Source organism: Phocoena phocoena, chromosome 2, assembly GCF_963924675.1.
Source record: "Phocoena phocoena chromosome 2, mPhoPho1.1, whole genome shotgun sequence".
Taxonomy (NCBI): Eukaryota; Metazoa; Chordata; class Mammalia; order Artiodactyla; family Phocoenidae; genus Phocoena; species Phocoena phocoena.
The window spans coordinates 85,278,968-85,295,171 of record NC_089220.1 but is presented as its reverse complement, the minus strand read 5'-3'; the positions used below and the strand labels follow the sequence as shown (position 1 = coordinate 85,295,171).

The window sequence follows — 16,204 nt, the reverse complement described above, 5'->3', positions numbered from 1 at the left end:
TCCTCTTGGCCTGGAATCTCCTCCCGTCTGTCACCTGCCAGCCTCGCCTGGCCAACTCCAGCTCATCCTTTGTGTCTCAGTTTACGTTCCTCCTGGGAGCCTTCCTGGACCCACTGCTCACACTAGACTGAATATCCTACCCACATGCTTCTGTCATCACTCACCCTGTTTTGTTTTGATTTTTTGTTTTAAAACTAAACTCTAGACTTTATTCAGATTTCACCAAGTTTTTCCAGTAATGTCCCTTTTTCTGTTCCAGGTTCAAATCCAGAAATCACATTGTATTTAGCTGTCATGCATTCTTAGTGTCCTCTGAGCTGTGGCGGTTTCTTAGTCTTTCCTTATTTTTCACGACCCTGACAGTTTTCAGGAGTACTGGTCAGGTATTTTGTAGGAACCCTATTGTATTTTAATTGCATAGTGACTTATGATTAGAATGTAAGGGCAGTCTGTGAGGGCATAGCATGTTTCAGGGTATTGTCTGATACCTGGTGTATACTGAATAAATATTTGTTGAGTGAGTGTGCTCCTACCTATTATATTCTCTTATCAGGAAATGAAAGATGATTCCGACAGTGAAAAACAGCAACAGATCCATCACATCAAGAACTTGTATGCCTTCAACCTCTTCTGCCAGAAGCGTTTTGATGAGTCCATGCAGGTCTTTGCTAAACTTGGCACAGGTAACAAGTGGGTATGGCCTAGGGATAAGGAACTAAATCGAGGGAGGGGGAACTGGAAAGGATGGGGAGAAATGACACCAGACTTCTGAGAATGGGGAAAGTTTATGCTCATCTAAATTGATCCTCGTACCTAACAGGATCCTGTGGGTGGCCATGTGGCTACATATTTACAGTCCTGATCTTACGACTCTGGTCTCACCTACATATACAGACTTCCAGTTTTCTGGGATGCGTTGCCCTTGCCATTAGAGGAAGGTAACAGAAAGTCATTCAAGTCAACACATGTGTGTTTGATCATCTAGTGGTTATTGACTGCTGTTCTAGACAAAAGTCACTGGCCTGAACTTAGTAGGATTCAACAGTAGGTCATTTTTTTTTAATTTATTAATTTAATTTATTTATTTTTGGCTGCATTGGGTCTTCGTTGATGCACGCAGGCTTTTCTCTAGCTGCGGCGAGTGAGGGCTACTCTTCGTTGCGGTGCGTGGGCTTCTCACTGCAGTGACTTCTCTTGTTCAGAGCTCGGGCTCTAGGCGCGTGGGCTCAGTAGTTGTGGCATACAGGCTTAGTTGCTCCGCAGTTTGTGGGATCTTCCAGACCAGGAATCGAGCCCGTGTCCCCTGCATTGGCAGCCGGATTCTTAACCACTGCACCACCAGGGAAGTCTCACCTGTAGGTCATTTTTAAGAGCCACGTAGGGCAGTGCTGCAAATCCCTTTCTTTTCTCAGTGTCCTAAAAGCTCTCTAGACACTAGAGCATTGTGATGAGGAGCAGGTACTTTGGAGGCAGACTGCCTGACCTCAGGCAGACTGGACTCTCTCTGCTTCAGCTTTCTCCTCTGCAAAACAGGGAGAATAATACTACTCACCTCATGGTGTGGCAGTGAAGATTATGTCAAGTGCTTAGAACAGGAAAGTGCTTAGAACAGTGTGTGGTACTTAATAAATGCCAGGTAAGTGTTTGCTGTTATTATTATTAAATTTTTCATTTGGGTATATTCCATTTTTGCTTAATTTAGATCAATCTATATATACTTGGTTTGACTCTCTATCTCCTCTTTTTTTCTCCTCTTTGTTTACCTTTCTTGCATCTTCCCTTGACCTTGGCCAGCAATAAACTGTGGTAACTCCCTGTATCAGTTAAGGTTCTTGGTTGTGAGCAGTAGAGACCAATTCTGGAGAATTCAAACAGTATCTGGTTAAATTAAGCATGGCTTATTGGAATATTAAGGGAATGGCAGGTGGAGGAGCCTACCAAATGAATGGGGGACCAGGCTTGGGAATAGTAGGAACCAAGGTTGCTCCGAAGGACCTCCCAGCAGGAAATAGGAAGCTGGACAGTAATCCCTCTGTAGCCAGGACAGCCGAGGCAGTCCTCCACCGGCACAGCCACTTCCTTAGCTGTTACTGCCACCACCTCCCCTGTTGTTGCATCCTCAATAAAAGTTGCCCCCATCAGCTTGTATTAGCTGTCTAATGCCATGTAGCAAATTATCCCAAAAGTTAGTGACTTAAAATAACAAATCGTCTGTTATCTCTCTTGGTATCTGTTGGTTAGGAATTTGGGAAGTGCTCAGCTGGGCAGTTCTTGCTTGGGGTCTCTCATGTGGTTGCAGTTGTGTACTGGCTGGGCTACCTTTGTCTGACGTCTTGACTAGGCTAGAGGATCTACTTCCAAGGTGGCTCACTCTCATAGTTCACATGTTGGCTGGTTATGGGCTGGGGGCCTCAGTTCTTGGCCAGGTGGGTATCTCCATAGGGTTGCTTGAGTGTCCTCATGCAGAGTGACTAGCTTTTCCTGGAGTGAGTGATCCAGGAGGCCTAGGTGGAAGCCTCAGTGCCTTTTATGATGGTCACTTCTCCTGTATTCTATTGATTTACAGGGCTTTCCAAGTTCAAGGCAAGGGAACACAGACCCCACCTCATGTTGGAGGAGTATCAGCATTACATAAAAGAAGCGTGTAGGACTGGATATATGTTGATGTGTGCCATACTGCTTGTCATCCTTGAATCACTTTCTCAAGTTCAAAGGGATCTGATTGGCCAGGATTAGGTCATGGTGTCACTCCTTCTGACTGTTCTAGGGGTGGGAAAGGAGGTTGTGGCTACACTCTGCTTCTAAAGGCAAAGATAGTTGCCTGAACTGTTCTCCCACCAAGACGACACATGGTCTGGAAGAAGGAGCCCACCAAAATGAAATAGTTTGCTCTTAAGAAGGAGGATGGAAGCTGGCTACCCTGAAATTGATAAATATTTACCATCCTTCCTCTGAATGAACTCAGTTGGGGCATTTGTTTTCAGTACGCCACCAGCTCTTTGGGAAGACACTGGAATAATAAGCTAGAACTGCTGTAAAAACTTGACCCTTTTTCCATGTACCAACAATACTTGAACTTTAAAATCAATCCTAATGAAGCTACTACTTTTTAACTTGTTCACTCCACAAATATATACTGAACTCTTAAGAGAGTGCAATACATTCTGCTGGGCCCCAGGCAACGGTAATCAGACAGGAATTCTGCTTTCAAAGAGCAGTCTAGTAGGGAAGATAAGGCACAAGTGGACCCTTACCAGCAGCAGGAGGTATGTGCTGGTGGTGATGTGGTCTGGGGACAGCTGGCTATTGACTGGGCCTTTGGGGCCTTTGGGGCAGCATCTCCATTGACTGACTTCAATCTAAGGACTGGTCCTTAGGTCCTATAGTAGATTTCTTAGTATATTCAGAGATCATCAGACCCCTAGTGACAGATTGACCCTGACACATGAGACTGATATATTAATAGAATGTCCCTTTATTTGGGAGGCTAGATCCCTTACAATGGCCAGAATATTCATGTGGCACCTAGGGTGCCCTTTTTTATATGTATCGAGGTACAGGTATTTTTGCTATAATGCCTTGAATGTGGTCCTGCAGAACCTTATGTTCTATAACAAATATGAAAAATAACAGGACTTAAGGGGCAAATAACATTGGAGCAGACCACTCAAATCATAGGCAGCTTTGTAACTGGAACTGGATAGCTAAAAATAGCTATCCTACTAAAATGAAATTCCCACTGTTTTTGGTACCCAGCATGATAGTCCTTTGCTATCTTAAACTCTGGGGCTGTGCTTTCTCTTTTGAGATAAGATCTTTGAGAACATTTGCTTCTGATAGAAACTAGTTTCATCAAAGTAAAAAATCTGATCCTGGGTGCAGACTTCTTTATGAGACCTCCAAAACAATTAATGCGGAGGAAACATCTTTTTTTTTTTTTTTTTTTTGAGGCACGCGGGCCTCTCACTGTTGTGGCCTCTCCCATTGCGGGGCACAGGCTCCGGACACGCAGGCTCAGCGGCCATGGCTCACGGGCCCAGCCGCTCCACGGCATGTGGGATCTTCCCGGACCGGGGCATGAACCCGTGTCCCTTGCATCGGCAGGCGGATTCTGAACCACTGCGCCACCAGGGAAGCCCCTAGGAAACATCTTTGCTTCATTTTTACTCTCATCTTCCCCAGATGGCTTAACTTAGTAGAAAGTATAGTGGTTTTTGAAGCTACTAATCAGCCATTACTTGCACTAATTTATAGGATTTTCAGCTCTTTTCTTTAGATCTTCCTGTATAAGTTAAGGTTTCTCATTAATTGTAAGAAAGCTTGCCCCTGGTCACTTCAAAGCATTAACAAGCTGGGAAAAATTGCATACCAACCAAAACAACTTTTGCCTCATACCTACACCATTCTCCCACTTACCAGCTGCACATGAGCCAATTCAGATTAAAAAATCTATCACACATAGTATAATACCCTCTAGGTCCATCCGTGTTGTTGCAAATGGCAAATTTCATTCCTTTTTATGACTAATATTCCATTGTGTGCGTATATATATATGCCACATCCTCTTTACCCATTCATGTATCGATGGACACTTAGGTTGCTTCCATGTCTTGGCAAAAATAATGTTGCAGTGAACATTAGCGTGCATATATTTTTTTGAATTAGTGTTTTTATTTTCTTTGGATAAATACCCAGAAGTGGAATTGTTAGATTGTATGGTAGTTCTATTTTTAAATTTTTGAAGAACCTCCATACTGTTTTCCCTAGTAGGTGCACCAATTTACATTCCCACCAACAGTGCATAAGGGTTCCCTTTTCTCCATGTTCTTACCAACACTTATTATTTCTTGTCTTTTTGGTAGTAGCCATTCTTTTTTTGTTTTGGATGCGTTGGGTCTTCGTTGCTGTGCGCCGGCTTTCTGTAGTTGCGGTAAGCAGGGGCTACTCTTCGTTGCGGTGCGCGGGCTTCTCATTGAGGTGACTTCTCTTGTTGTGGAGCATGGGCTCTAGGCACACGGGCTTCAGTAGTTCTGGCTCGCGGGCTGTAGAATGCAGGCTCAGTAGTTGTGGTGCATGGGCTTAGTTGCTCCTCGGCATGTGGGATCTTCCCAGACCAGGGCTCAAACCCATGTCCCCTGCATTGGCAGGTGGATTCTTAACCACTGCGCCATCAGGGAAGCCCCAAGAGTCATTCGTTTTAAAAAGTCAGTCTGGAACTTATGTTGCTGTAGAACTAGTCTTGTTTTAGTTTATCCTTAAATTGCTGTGTTCCTTTCTGGGGAATCATGTTTACCTTCCATGTAGATCCTACACATGTGATGGGCCTGTACCCAGACCTGCTACCCACAGACTACAGGAAGCAGCTACAGTATCCTAACCCGCTGCCTGTGCTCTCTGGGGCTGAGTTGGAGAAGGCTCACTTAGCTCTGATTGACTACCTGACACAGGTAGGTATATACAGAAGTATATGGAAGAGCTTACCTGGAAGTTCCAGTACCTGCTTCTCTATGGCAGGGAACTGGGGTCCTTCTATAATGCCACAGGTGTTCCATAAATGAACACTATTGAAGTCTGGCGGGGGTGGACATTTTTTTCTGCTTCATCTCCCTGCTTAACAATAGTATTGAGCTCTTTTTTGCTAAATCCTGATACCAGGAAACACATTCAGTTCATGGTAAATTCACACTATGCTATTATAGGAAATAAAACAGAAAAGTTTAGTTGATAGAAAAGAATACATTTTTTAAAACAAACTTTTTGGGAATATATATACTTTTGGAAAAAATACCTGCTCTATGCAGCAAACTTGGAAAACACAGAAAAGTATAAAACAAAAATAAAAATCACCTATAGCTCTACCACCCAGAGAAAATTAACTAACATTTTAGTGTTGTCCTTCCAGACTTTTATTTGTACCTGTGAATAATTTTTGTTTATTTACATATTAGTTTACTTATTACAAATGGATATATCAAGCTATATATTGTTTTATAGCTTACTTTTAAAACATTTAGCCACATATTAGGAAAGTCCTTCCCTGTCATTAAATATTCTTCTATAACATGTTTTTTTTACGGGGAGTATTTAGACTTAAATTATTTTCAATTTACTGTTATGGCAGATAAGTGAAATTTTCATGTCAGCACTAAAACTAATGTCTCCATTGAAGCCTCTGAACCCTACATTTCTGTGCAGAAGGTTATTATTTATTTCCTGTTCACCCACTCAGAGTCAGAGAACTTACTAAATTTTTTCCCAGAAGTGTTCTGCTGACCTTTGTAAGAGGTCCTCTGGATGGGCATGAAAAGTATTGCTAGGAAAATTGTAAGCCAGCTTCCCATCACCTGCTTCTGGGTCAGTGGGTGTCCCACAGGTCCAGTCAGGCATCCATTGCTTTGGCACTTCCTTGACATTGGGTTCCAGGGGTGGCTGACAGCACACAAACTTGCCCCTGTCTGCATACTGCACACCCCATGAGCCAAGTGAAAAAAGGTTCCCGGGACAGAAAGTCTCCCAAGCGTGTGGCATCACAGAAGACCCTCTATTTTCAACATCTTAGCTTTAGGCGACTTCAAGCATACATTTTTCCCTGGCCTTCTCCACTGAGCTTGGAATATGTGGAGGTAACTGACATGAGCATTGTGCCACAGAGTTGGTAGAACAAATAAGACCATGGGCGTGTCAGACACAAAATAGTACAAACTGGATGATTCTGTTTATATAAAGTTCGAGAACAGGGGAAAAGTAATCTCTAGTGATAGAAATCAGATCAGTGGGGGTAGAGGGTGGGTGAGATTCTTTGGGAAGAGCACAAGGGAACTTTCAGGGGTAACAGAAATGTTTCGTTTTTTGATTGGGATGGTGGTTACATGCATGTATATATCTGTCAAAACGCATATGATAGTATACTTTTTTTTTTTTTTTTTTGCGGTACGTGGGCCTCTCACTGTTGTGGCCTCTCCCGTTGTGGAGCACAGGCTCCGGACGCACAGGCTTCGCAGCCGTGGCTCATGGGCCCAGCCACTCTGCGGCATGTGGGATCTTCCCGGACCAGGGCACGAACCCGTGTCCCCTGCATCGGCAGGCGGACTCTCAATCACTGCGCCACCAGGGAAGCCCCTGATAGTATACTTTTAAGGGGTACATTTTATTGTATATAACTTATACCTCAATAAAGTTGATTTAAAAAAAGAAAAGAACAGGGGCTTTGGAATCAGACCCTAATTTGAAATCTGCCTCTGCCACTTAGGAGGTATCTAATATCTGTGCCTTAGGTTCTTCACTTATAAAATGGGGCTAATATTACCTGCATTTGTTTCAGGTTTACAATAGGATAATATATAAAGTGCTTGGCATAGTGCCTGGTCTGTAGTAAATACTCAGTAGATCATTGTCTTTGTGTCTGGTGATTTGGTGGTCATCTATTTTGATCCCTGATAAAAATTGAATGCTCATGTGGGATCAGGGTGGGTAGGTGTGAGCTGATTTAGACGTATTTGGAATTGCGTAGTAGCTTGGGTGATAAAGAAAGATTTAGTCCTGGCCTTGACCCCACATTTTTGGCCTTGGCAGAAACGAAGCCAATTGGTCAAGAAGCTGAATGACTCTGATCACCAGTCTAGCACCTCCCCGCTCATGGAAGGCACTCCTACCATCAAATCCAAGAAGAAGCTGCTGCAAATCATTGACACCACCCTGCTCAAGTGCTACCTCCATGTGAGTCCTCCAGCACTTGGGTCCCCACAGCTCCCTACTCTGGGTCCCTGCCCCTGGTAAGAGTGAAGCCTTTGATGACAGGAACCAGCTACTCTTGGTCTGACGTCTGTGAGCTTCTTGGAATTGAGGGGATACGGCAAGATGTTGACCCAGAATCTTACAGTGGGCTGGTCTTCTCTGCTAAGATGGGGGTTAGTGCTACGAGGTGAACAGGGACAGTATTTCCCCAAAGAAAATTTCCCCTTTCTTTACCCTCTCCCAAGAAAACCCTTGAAACATGTTGTTTGAAAGAGCATAAATGCTTTACAAGGTACTACCTGTAGTCCTGGCAAAGGGTTGTTTGCTCTCTCTTGCTTGTCACACCCCTGGTGTTTCAGCCTGAAGCAGGCCGGGGCTGGGGAAGGGGCGGGCTCCCCAGGAAGCAGCTTCTGCTGAAATCCTGCCTCCTCTGCAGACGAACGTGGCCCTGGTGGCCCCCTTGCTGCGCCTGGAGAACAACCACTGCCACATCGAAGAGAGCGAGCACGTGCTGAAGAAGGCTCACAAGTACAGCGAACTGATCATCCTGTACGAGAAGAAGGGGCTCCATGAGAAAGGTGAGTGGAGGAGAGGTTTCTTTGGTTGGGAGAATCTCTTGTATTTTGACTGAGGTGTTGTTACCGAATCAGGTCCGGCTGCTCCCCGCTCAAAAATCAATACACGAGAGAGAGACAAATGTTGGTAAGAAAGGAAAGTTGCTTTTACTGAGAGTGCTGGCAGTCTGGGGAGATGGTGGACTCAGTGTGCCCCAAAAACCCCCTCTGGAGATTCTGCTCGACAAAGGGAAAAAGGGAAGTAATCTCAATTAATCATTGAGATAGGGGCCGTCCCCCACTGTGTGCAGGCCTGTTGCCTTCTCGTGATTTTTCTTTAGATGCTATCTTGTTCACACAGTTTGTTCACAAGATTACTGAAGGGGAAGCTAGGGAGAAGATTTGGCCCTCTTTTAATTACTTATTCTTCATTTCTACTTCTCTGATCTATGGAAAGAACCAAGGAGTTAAGCAAAGTATTGTGTGATCACAAGATTTGAAAGGTGTGCTAGGGCTACAGATTAGCAGAGCATGCAGGTGCCCGGTTTAAGGTTAGTGACAAGACAAAGGGGCCTCCTGCAAAGACCTCTTTCCTGCCAAAAACTGCTTACAGTGTGATGACTTTCCAAGGAGATACACCTTCTGGAAGGGGTTCATGACCTTATTCTTGGGCTTCGTGGCCAGCTCTGCAGGTGCTGGTGGACCAGTCCAAGAAAGCGAATTCCCCTCTGAAAGGCCATGAGAGGACAGTGCAATACCTGCAACATCTGGGTAAGTCCAGCTTGTGGAAGGGGCGCAGGGAGAGGACGGTGCAAGTGGACCTGACCTCTCTCCCTTTCTGATTCCGACTGGTCGTTCCCCCTCCCTCCCTCATGTTCACCCAACTGGGTTCCTCTGACTGGGGTGAACGTCCCCCTGGTGATGGAACCATGACAGCTCCTTGGTGTGTAGCCAGCTCGGTAGGCCCAAGCAGCCCTGAGTGACTGGTGCTTGGACAGAGCTATCTCCTCCGGAAGATAAATCCTGGGCGACCTGGGCATCTGCCTTCCCGGTCCTATGGGCAGAGTGGGTGGGCTTCATCTGCTGACTTTTCCCTATAGGCACAGAAAACCTGCATTTGATTTTCTCCTACTCAGTGTGGGTGCTGAGAGACTTTCCAGAGGATGGGCTGAAGGTAGGTCACGGAGCCCCTTGGATTTATCTGGCACCACGGTTGGTCCTGATTCTACTTCAGATGGCAGTGGATGGAGGGGGAGGAAGGATTCATGCAGTTCTCTGGTGTTTCAAAGACTGGGAAACATGGAACAGCAACGAGTGGAGTGGAAAGAGCCTGGTGCAGATGCCAGGAGACCTGCGACCTAGTCTGTCCCATAGTAACTGGCCACGGATGCCCTTCCCATACAGTGTCTGTCCCCTTGACCCTACGCTTGTGTGCATGTGCATTTGGAAGAATTGCCATCAGATGGTTCTGCTGCTAGAACTCGGGTTTTGTTCCAACAGATATTTACTGAGGACCTCCCAGAGGTGGAGTCTCTGCCGCGAGACCGAGTGCTTGGCTTCTTAGTGGAGAATTTTAAGGGTCTGGCAATTCCATATCTGGTAAGGTATTTTTTTGATCTGAACTAAAAGGCTTCAAACCCAGGATCCAGGACTGCATGAGTCAGTGATTAGCCAGTTCAGATTAGGGTTTGTGTCCCTTGGGGATTGGAAGGAATGCAAGGAAGGAATTGGAAGGAATGTAAGGAATGTAATATCTTCTGAAGACAGAGATCCCAGTAGACCAAGCTGGAGATGGCACTTTTTGATGCTACCTTCTAAAGATTTAAAGATGCTACCTTCTAAAGATGACGTACAGAGGGATAAAAGAGAAGGATGCTGGAGAAAAACATTTCAAAGCCACATTTGTACAGCCAGACTCAACTGTGACCGAAGGACAGCAAGTCAGTCCTAAGTACCAGAATGCAAATACTCAACCTTAATTACATGGGCTGATTTGGAGGATTATGAGACAGAGTTTATAAAGGAGCTTTGATTGGAAATCAAGACAATAATTCCTGATACTGCTGGGTTGTACTGTGAAATTTCCCAGTGGTTTTAGAAGAGCTATCCTTTGGTAATATTTGTGGCCTAATTAGGGGACAATCTGGATGGGACCTCTTGGGCCTTAAAAATGTGAGGGAGCCTGGGCAATGGGCTGGGTCACAGCACAGAGGGTACCAGGCAGACCTGTATCTTGCCTCAGGAACATGTCATCCACGTTTGGGAGGAGACGGGCTCTCGGTTCCACAACTGCCTGATCCAGCTGTACTGTGAGAAGGTGCAAGGTCTGATGAAGGAGTATCTCCTGTCCTTCCCTGCAGGTACCAGTTCTTGGAAAGCGGGGTGGCCCCAGGCCTTAGAGGAGAGCTGGACCTGAGGGTGTCATGGGTGGTTTAGGGAAGAAGACCTTCTTTGCAGGCCCAGGTGGGCAGGAAGTGCCTCAGAGGAGCCAGGGCAGCTAAGTGACCCCGCAGGTGAGACTCAGGGGCTGGTGCCAGGATCTGGGCACCTCTTAGCTCCCCTCGGCGTCACCCCTGGTGGTGGGGAAGGAGCACATCTGTCCGCAGAGTGACGCCTGTGCTGATAAGAGAAAGGTTTCTGTAGCAGAGTGCTTCTCTACGCAGCTTGGTTTTTTTTCTTCTTTCCTCAAGCTGATGTTTTGGGGCCATGTAGAGACCATAAGCTAAGAGAAGGCCAACTGGAAACCACCATGGAGGCCCTTTCTGATTATTGAATCCCATCCCTCTCGTCTTTCTTAATGACCCCACATTGCTGCCTGACAGCATCCTTTCATGCTGAGCGTGGTTTTCCTTAAAGGCAAAGCTCCAGTCCCTGCTGGTGAGGAAGAAGGAGATCTGGGAGAATACCGACGGAAGCTCCTTAAGTTCTTGGAAATTTCTAGCTACTATGACCCAGGCCGGCTCATCTGTGATTTTCCTTTTGATGGTGAGTGTCTGGCTTAGGTCCAGAGCCACTTTAGCAGAAGGTAATGCAAAAACGGATCTTTCCCTTTTACCAGTTCCCCAGCCCTCCAAAAGTTTGGGCCTGGGAAAAACCACATGTTTCAGGCCTGTGCTCCTGTTCTGTCCCCTCTGAAGGCTCACTTTTGTTTGAGAGGAGTCTCTTTTGGGTATGAATCACATGCTAATTTTTATTTATTTATTTATTTTTGGCTGCGTTGAGGCTTCATCGCTGCACACGGGCTTTCTCTAGTTGCGGCGAGCGGGGGCTACTCTTTGTTGCGGTGCGCAGGCTTCTCATTGCGGTGGCTTCTCTTGTTGCGGAGCACGGGCTCTAGGCGCGTGGGCTCAGTAGTTGTGGCTCGTGGGCCCTAGAGTGCAGGCTCAGTAGCTGTGGCACATGGGCTTAGTCGCTCCGCGGCATGTGGGATCTTCCCGGACCGGGGCTTGAACCCGTGTCCTCTGCATTGGCAAGCGGATTCTTAACTACTGTGCCACTAGGGATGCCCCACCACATGCTAACTGATGGCCAGGTTGAAAGCTGTTTCTTGCTTCAGTACATATTCTTGGCCAAGTTCATTGGTTAGCAGTTTTTATAATCTGGCGTAATGTCTAATTATACATCAGACAGACGTATGTCTGAAAAAAGACACACGTCTGTCTGATGTGTAAGCTCCATGAGAGCAGAGACCAGGTGTCTGTTTACCTAGCTGAAGTGCCTGGTACATTGTAGGTGCTTATTATGCACTTGGCTGATCATCAAGAGTTGTTGCCCCATTTATAAGCAATCACAAAAAAGATGGGATAAAGTACCTCCTAAAATAGCTCCCTCCCCTCTTCCCTTTTAAAAATTTTAGTAATTTTCTCCTTGAAAAAATCCCAAGTAATAAAAATATTTTTCCCCTTTTATATTTCCCCAATATCCATTCCTCTAATAGCTTAGCCCCTGGCCTTGGGCATGCCTAATGGGGATGATGGTTACTTAAACACCTTTTTCCGCACAGGCCTCTTAGAAGAGCGTGCTCTCCTGCTGGGACGCATGGGGAAACACGAACAAGCTCTCTTCATCTATGTCCACATCCTGAAGGATACGAGAATGGCTGAAGAGTACGTTGACCCTGTCATCCCACCTCGCAAGGGTCTAAAAGAGGCCCTCCAGAGAGATGAGAGGCGTGAGAGGCTAAGAAAGCCACCCCTCCACCCTTCAGCAGGAGCGAGAATCACCTCGTGTGCTGGCTCCCGATTTTGCTGTCGTTAGGCTGCTCACGCAGGCAGCATCGATGCGCTGTCTCTAGTGGCCTTGTCTGACCACTTTCTCCCTTGCAGGTACTGCCACAAGCATTATGACCAAAATAAAGATGGCAACAAAGATGTAAGTAGTGACCCTGGCCCCAGGGAGCACGGGTGCATTGCACTGTCCCTCTTAGCATAGCTAACCCCTCTGGTTTGGCCACAGGTGACCCTGGTATGAATTGCTAAGATAAGACAGGTCATGGGTCAATGTGCTGATTGGTTTTGCACGTGCGTGTTGAGGTAGAGGCAGCGTGACCATGATCCTGGTTTGCTTGGGATGGTTCTGGCTTACATCTGTCGTCGTCCATGTGATTATTCGTAGCACCCCTGCCCCTTTACTCTCGAAAGAATCCCAACTTGTGTAATAAATTTATGTGGTCAGCCTGTTGAGAAGGAACATCTGATGGTTCAGGTAAGGTGCACACGTGTGCTCTGTCTAGATTGCACATGGATCTGTCAATGTACAAAGACGTTTTTGGTGGCCATGACTGGGGGTAGGGGTGCTACTGGAATCTAGGAGGTGGAGGCCAGAGTTGCTATTAAACAGTGCACAGCACAGACCCAGCAAAGAATTATTCGGCCCAGAATATTGAGTGCTGAGGCTGAGAAACTCTGTGGTACGGGTACCAGTAGGAGATGCAGCATCTCATCTTGGGTAATCCTCACCTACTAATACGTGGCAGGGTCTCAGCCTTCAAAGCCAAAGGAAATGAGGGATCTCTTTGAGTCGTTTTGTTAACAGTGTAATGCAAAACAAATACAAGGCATTTGATTTTTTTTCTCTCAGGGAGAACACAGTCTTTAATTTTTGACATCTTCAGTTGACTGACTTTACGAAATTTTTTAAAAGGTGAAAAATGATGGGTTTTAAATGCTCCGTGACAGCTGTTCCTATAGACCAACCCTCTTGCCTATAGGTGTGGTCACACTGGGGGTTCTGGGAGGGTTGCTGCCAGCCTGACATGCGTGGCTTGTTGTGTATGAGACAGGTGTATCTGTCCCTGCTCCGGATGTACCTGTCCCCACCCAGCGTTCACTGCCTGGGGCCAATCAAGCTGGAACTGCTGGAGCCACAAGCCAACCTCCAAGCTGCCCTGCAGGTCCTCGAGCTGCACCACGGCAAACTGGATACCACCAAGGTCAGGAGTTCTTCTCGGGGAGACGGAGGGCGCGTGTGGACAGCATGGAATGAGAAGAGGGGCCAGAGGAGGGACTGGGGTTCAAGAGCTCCGTGACGTCAGGCATTTCCTCAGTCTCACTCGTGTCCTGCCTCACCCTATTCCCTTCTCTCTTCCCGTCCCCAGGCCATCAACCTTCTGCCAGCGAACACTCAGATTAACGATATACGCATCTTTCTGGAAAAGGTCTTGGAAGAGAATGCACAAAGGAAACGGTTCAATCAAGTGCTCAAGAACCTTCTCCATGCAGAGTTCCTGAGGGTATGAGCCTTTCAGACATGAGGGCAGGCGGGTACTTTTCAGTGTGAGACAGTTACCGCGTTCCCTGTAGATAAAGGCAGAGCTTTATGCTTTTGAACTCTAGTTCAAGCTGATCGGTAACCAACTGGGCATTTAAATGCAGGTGTTTCAATTAGGGGAGTCTCTGTGGGCTGGGAAGTGAGACAGCGCCGGCCCTTCCTTCTGTTCTAAATGCCTGCTGGACATTGGGACTTTTCCCCCAATCTCTCTGCTCCCAGGTCCAGGAAGAGCGGATTTTACACCAGCAGGTGAAGTGCATCATCACAGAGGAGAAGGTGTGCATGGTGTGTAAGAAGAAGATTGGGAACAGGTGAGCCTCATCCACAGCTATGCATTGTCGGCTCTGATGTGGGTCACACTCAGGATGGACTTAAATGTCCCTATGCCCCTTAACCAAAGAGGGAAGTGCAGCTGCAGATTATCCGGGCCGCTTTTAGTTCTTGAGCCTCCAGAGGGCAGGCCACGTTGTCTGACGGGGGTGTGGAGGGGGTTTGAGAATTTAAAGGCCTGAAATGTATGGCATGGAGCTCTTGACTCCTTGCCCATAAAGCCCTTCCCCTCTGGCAGCTAAACATTGTGATGTAGCCAGGGGGTGTGTGAGAGCTGTATGTGGGCAGGAAGTCCTTATCTTTTAAGGATACACCTCTGAAGGAAGAAAAAGGTCTTTCAACCTGCTGCCTCTTGACTTGAGTAAAATCCTGTGGGCTGGGCATATACTCCAGTCAGTCCCCTTTCCTTCAAAGAGGAATGATTTGTCCTTTTTCTTTTATGGCTGGAAGAATCCTTTTCTTTAGAAAGACTCGCTGTCCTTTGTTAAAATTAGCCCAAGGGACTTCCCTGATGGCGCAGTGGATAAGACTCCGCACTCCCAGTGCAGGGGGTCCGGGTTTGATCCCTGGTCAGGGAACTAGAGCCCACATGCATGCTGCTACTAAGAGTTCACATGCCACAACTAAGGAGCCCACCTGCTGCAACTAAGACCTGGTGCAACCACATAAATAAACAAATATTAAAAAAAAAAAATAGCCCCAAACTTGTTCTGATGAGCAGTCGGCTCTCAGCCGCTGCTGAGCCAGGCTGGGGTACTGCCCCATCTGCCTGTGCTTGCACACTGATGACAGTAAGAAATAGCCCCATGCGCTCAAATGGCATGGACCTCATCCTCTGTTCGGATATTTGCTAGAGATGGCGGCTACGTAAATCCAGAGATGCCAGGCTGTTCTTTGTGGTTAGGGTGGGCGGCTTCTGGAATGGCACGCGGTAAGGTGCCTTTTCCAGTAAGAGGTGGTCTTCTCTTAGAGGCAGTCCTCACTCCCAGGTCATTGTCCTTCCCTGCAGTGCATTTGCAAGATACCCCAATGGGGTGGTCGTGCACTATTTCTGCTCCAAAGAGGTCAACCCGGCTGACACCTGAGCCCAGCAAGCCGAAGACTGAGCAGCGGACAGCTCGGCTAGCCCAGAGGCTGGGAGAGCCCCGGCCTGGGGAATCGGGGGCTGCTGCCACCACCAGGAGTCTCCGCATTTGGACACTACTGGCTACCTTGTGCCGTGGAACATCTTTGAACCAATGAGACTTGTGTTCTGGCGTTGCCAGACTTTTAATAGAAAAAACAATTAGTTACACCTTATATACCGTTATGTTGCAGGCAATTCCAGAGAATTTTATACCTGCTTGGACAGGAGGAGACGGGGAAGGGCACCATCCTGTCTTTGCATTCTAATCACCCGAATGAGGAAACTGTCTCAAGTGTTTGCAACCCTGGGGTTGTTTATTCCAAGTTTTCTATTAAGATACATGCAGGACTTCACAGGAGCCCTCAGCTCGGCTGCCTGAAGTCCTGGAGTACCAGAGCTCCTCTGGCTGCAAAGGCCAAATGGCCCGTCCTCTAGGTAATGCTGGTCACTTTATAGTCACTGACCCTGTGTCCCCGCACCAGTCTCCCCACTCGGATCTTTATTTTTCAGTCTCCTTCACTTTCTACTTATTTTCTTCCTTTATCTCACCCCCCCCCCCACTTCTCCACCCAGACTTTCTCTCCTATTTTCCTGACACCGGGAATAACTAGTATTTTAAACAAGGTAAAATGAGAAGCAAGAGGAAGTCCCAGTTTCTAGGAATACATTGCTCGATTGTCAGGTGTGTTGT

At 46.9% G+C, this 16,204-nt stretch overlaps 1 protein-coding gene across 2 annotated transcripts in view; it reads left to right on the top strand.

Annotated features, from left to right (window-relative positions):
• Positions 1-16,204, top strand: part of VPS39 (VPS39 subunit of HOPS complex) — a 45,556-nt gene extending 29,352 nt beyond the window's left edge. The window contains exons 11-25 of one of the 2 annotated variants that reach the window (XM_065871012.1): positions 554-683; positions 5,305-5,447; positions 7,573-7,716; positions 8,171-8,312; positions 8,973-9,059; positions 9,389-9,462; positions 9,789-9,887; positions 10,531-10,648; positions 11,145-11,273; positions 12,292-12,394; positions 12,614-12,659; positions 13,570-13,719; positions 13,885-14,019; positions 14,277-14,368; positions 15,397-16,204. In XM_065871012.1, the coding sequence (XP_065727084.1) occupies positions 554-683; positions 5,305-5,447; positions 7,573-7,716; positions 8,171-8,312; positions 8,973-9,059; positions 9,389-9,462; positions 9,789-9,887; positions 10,531-10,648; positions 11,145-11,273; positions 12,292-12,394; positions 12,614-12,659; positions 13,570-13,719; positions 13,885-14,019; positions 14,277-14,368; positions 15,397-15,472 (1,668 nt within the window). In that variant the 3' untranslated portion in view covers positions 15,473-16,204. The remainder of the gene's footprint in view (positions 1-553; positions 684-5,304; positions 5,448-7,572; positions 7,717-8,170; positions 8,313-8,972; positions 9,060-9,388; positions 9,463-9,788; positions 9,888-10,530; positions 10,649-11,144; positions 11,274-12,291; positions 12,395-12,613; positions 12,660-13,569; positions 13,720-13,884; positions 14,020-14,276; positions 14,369-15,396) is intronic. The other variant, XM_065871011.1, reaches the window with a different exon arrangement.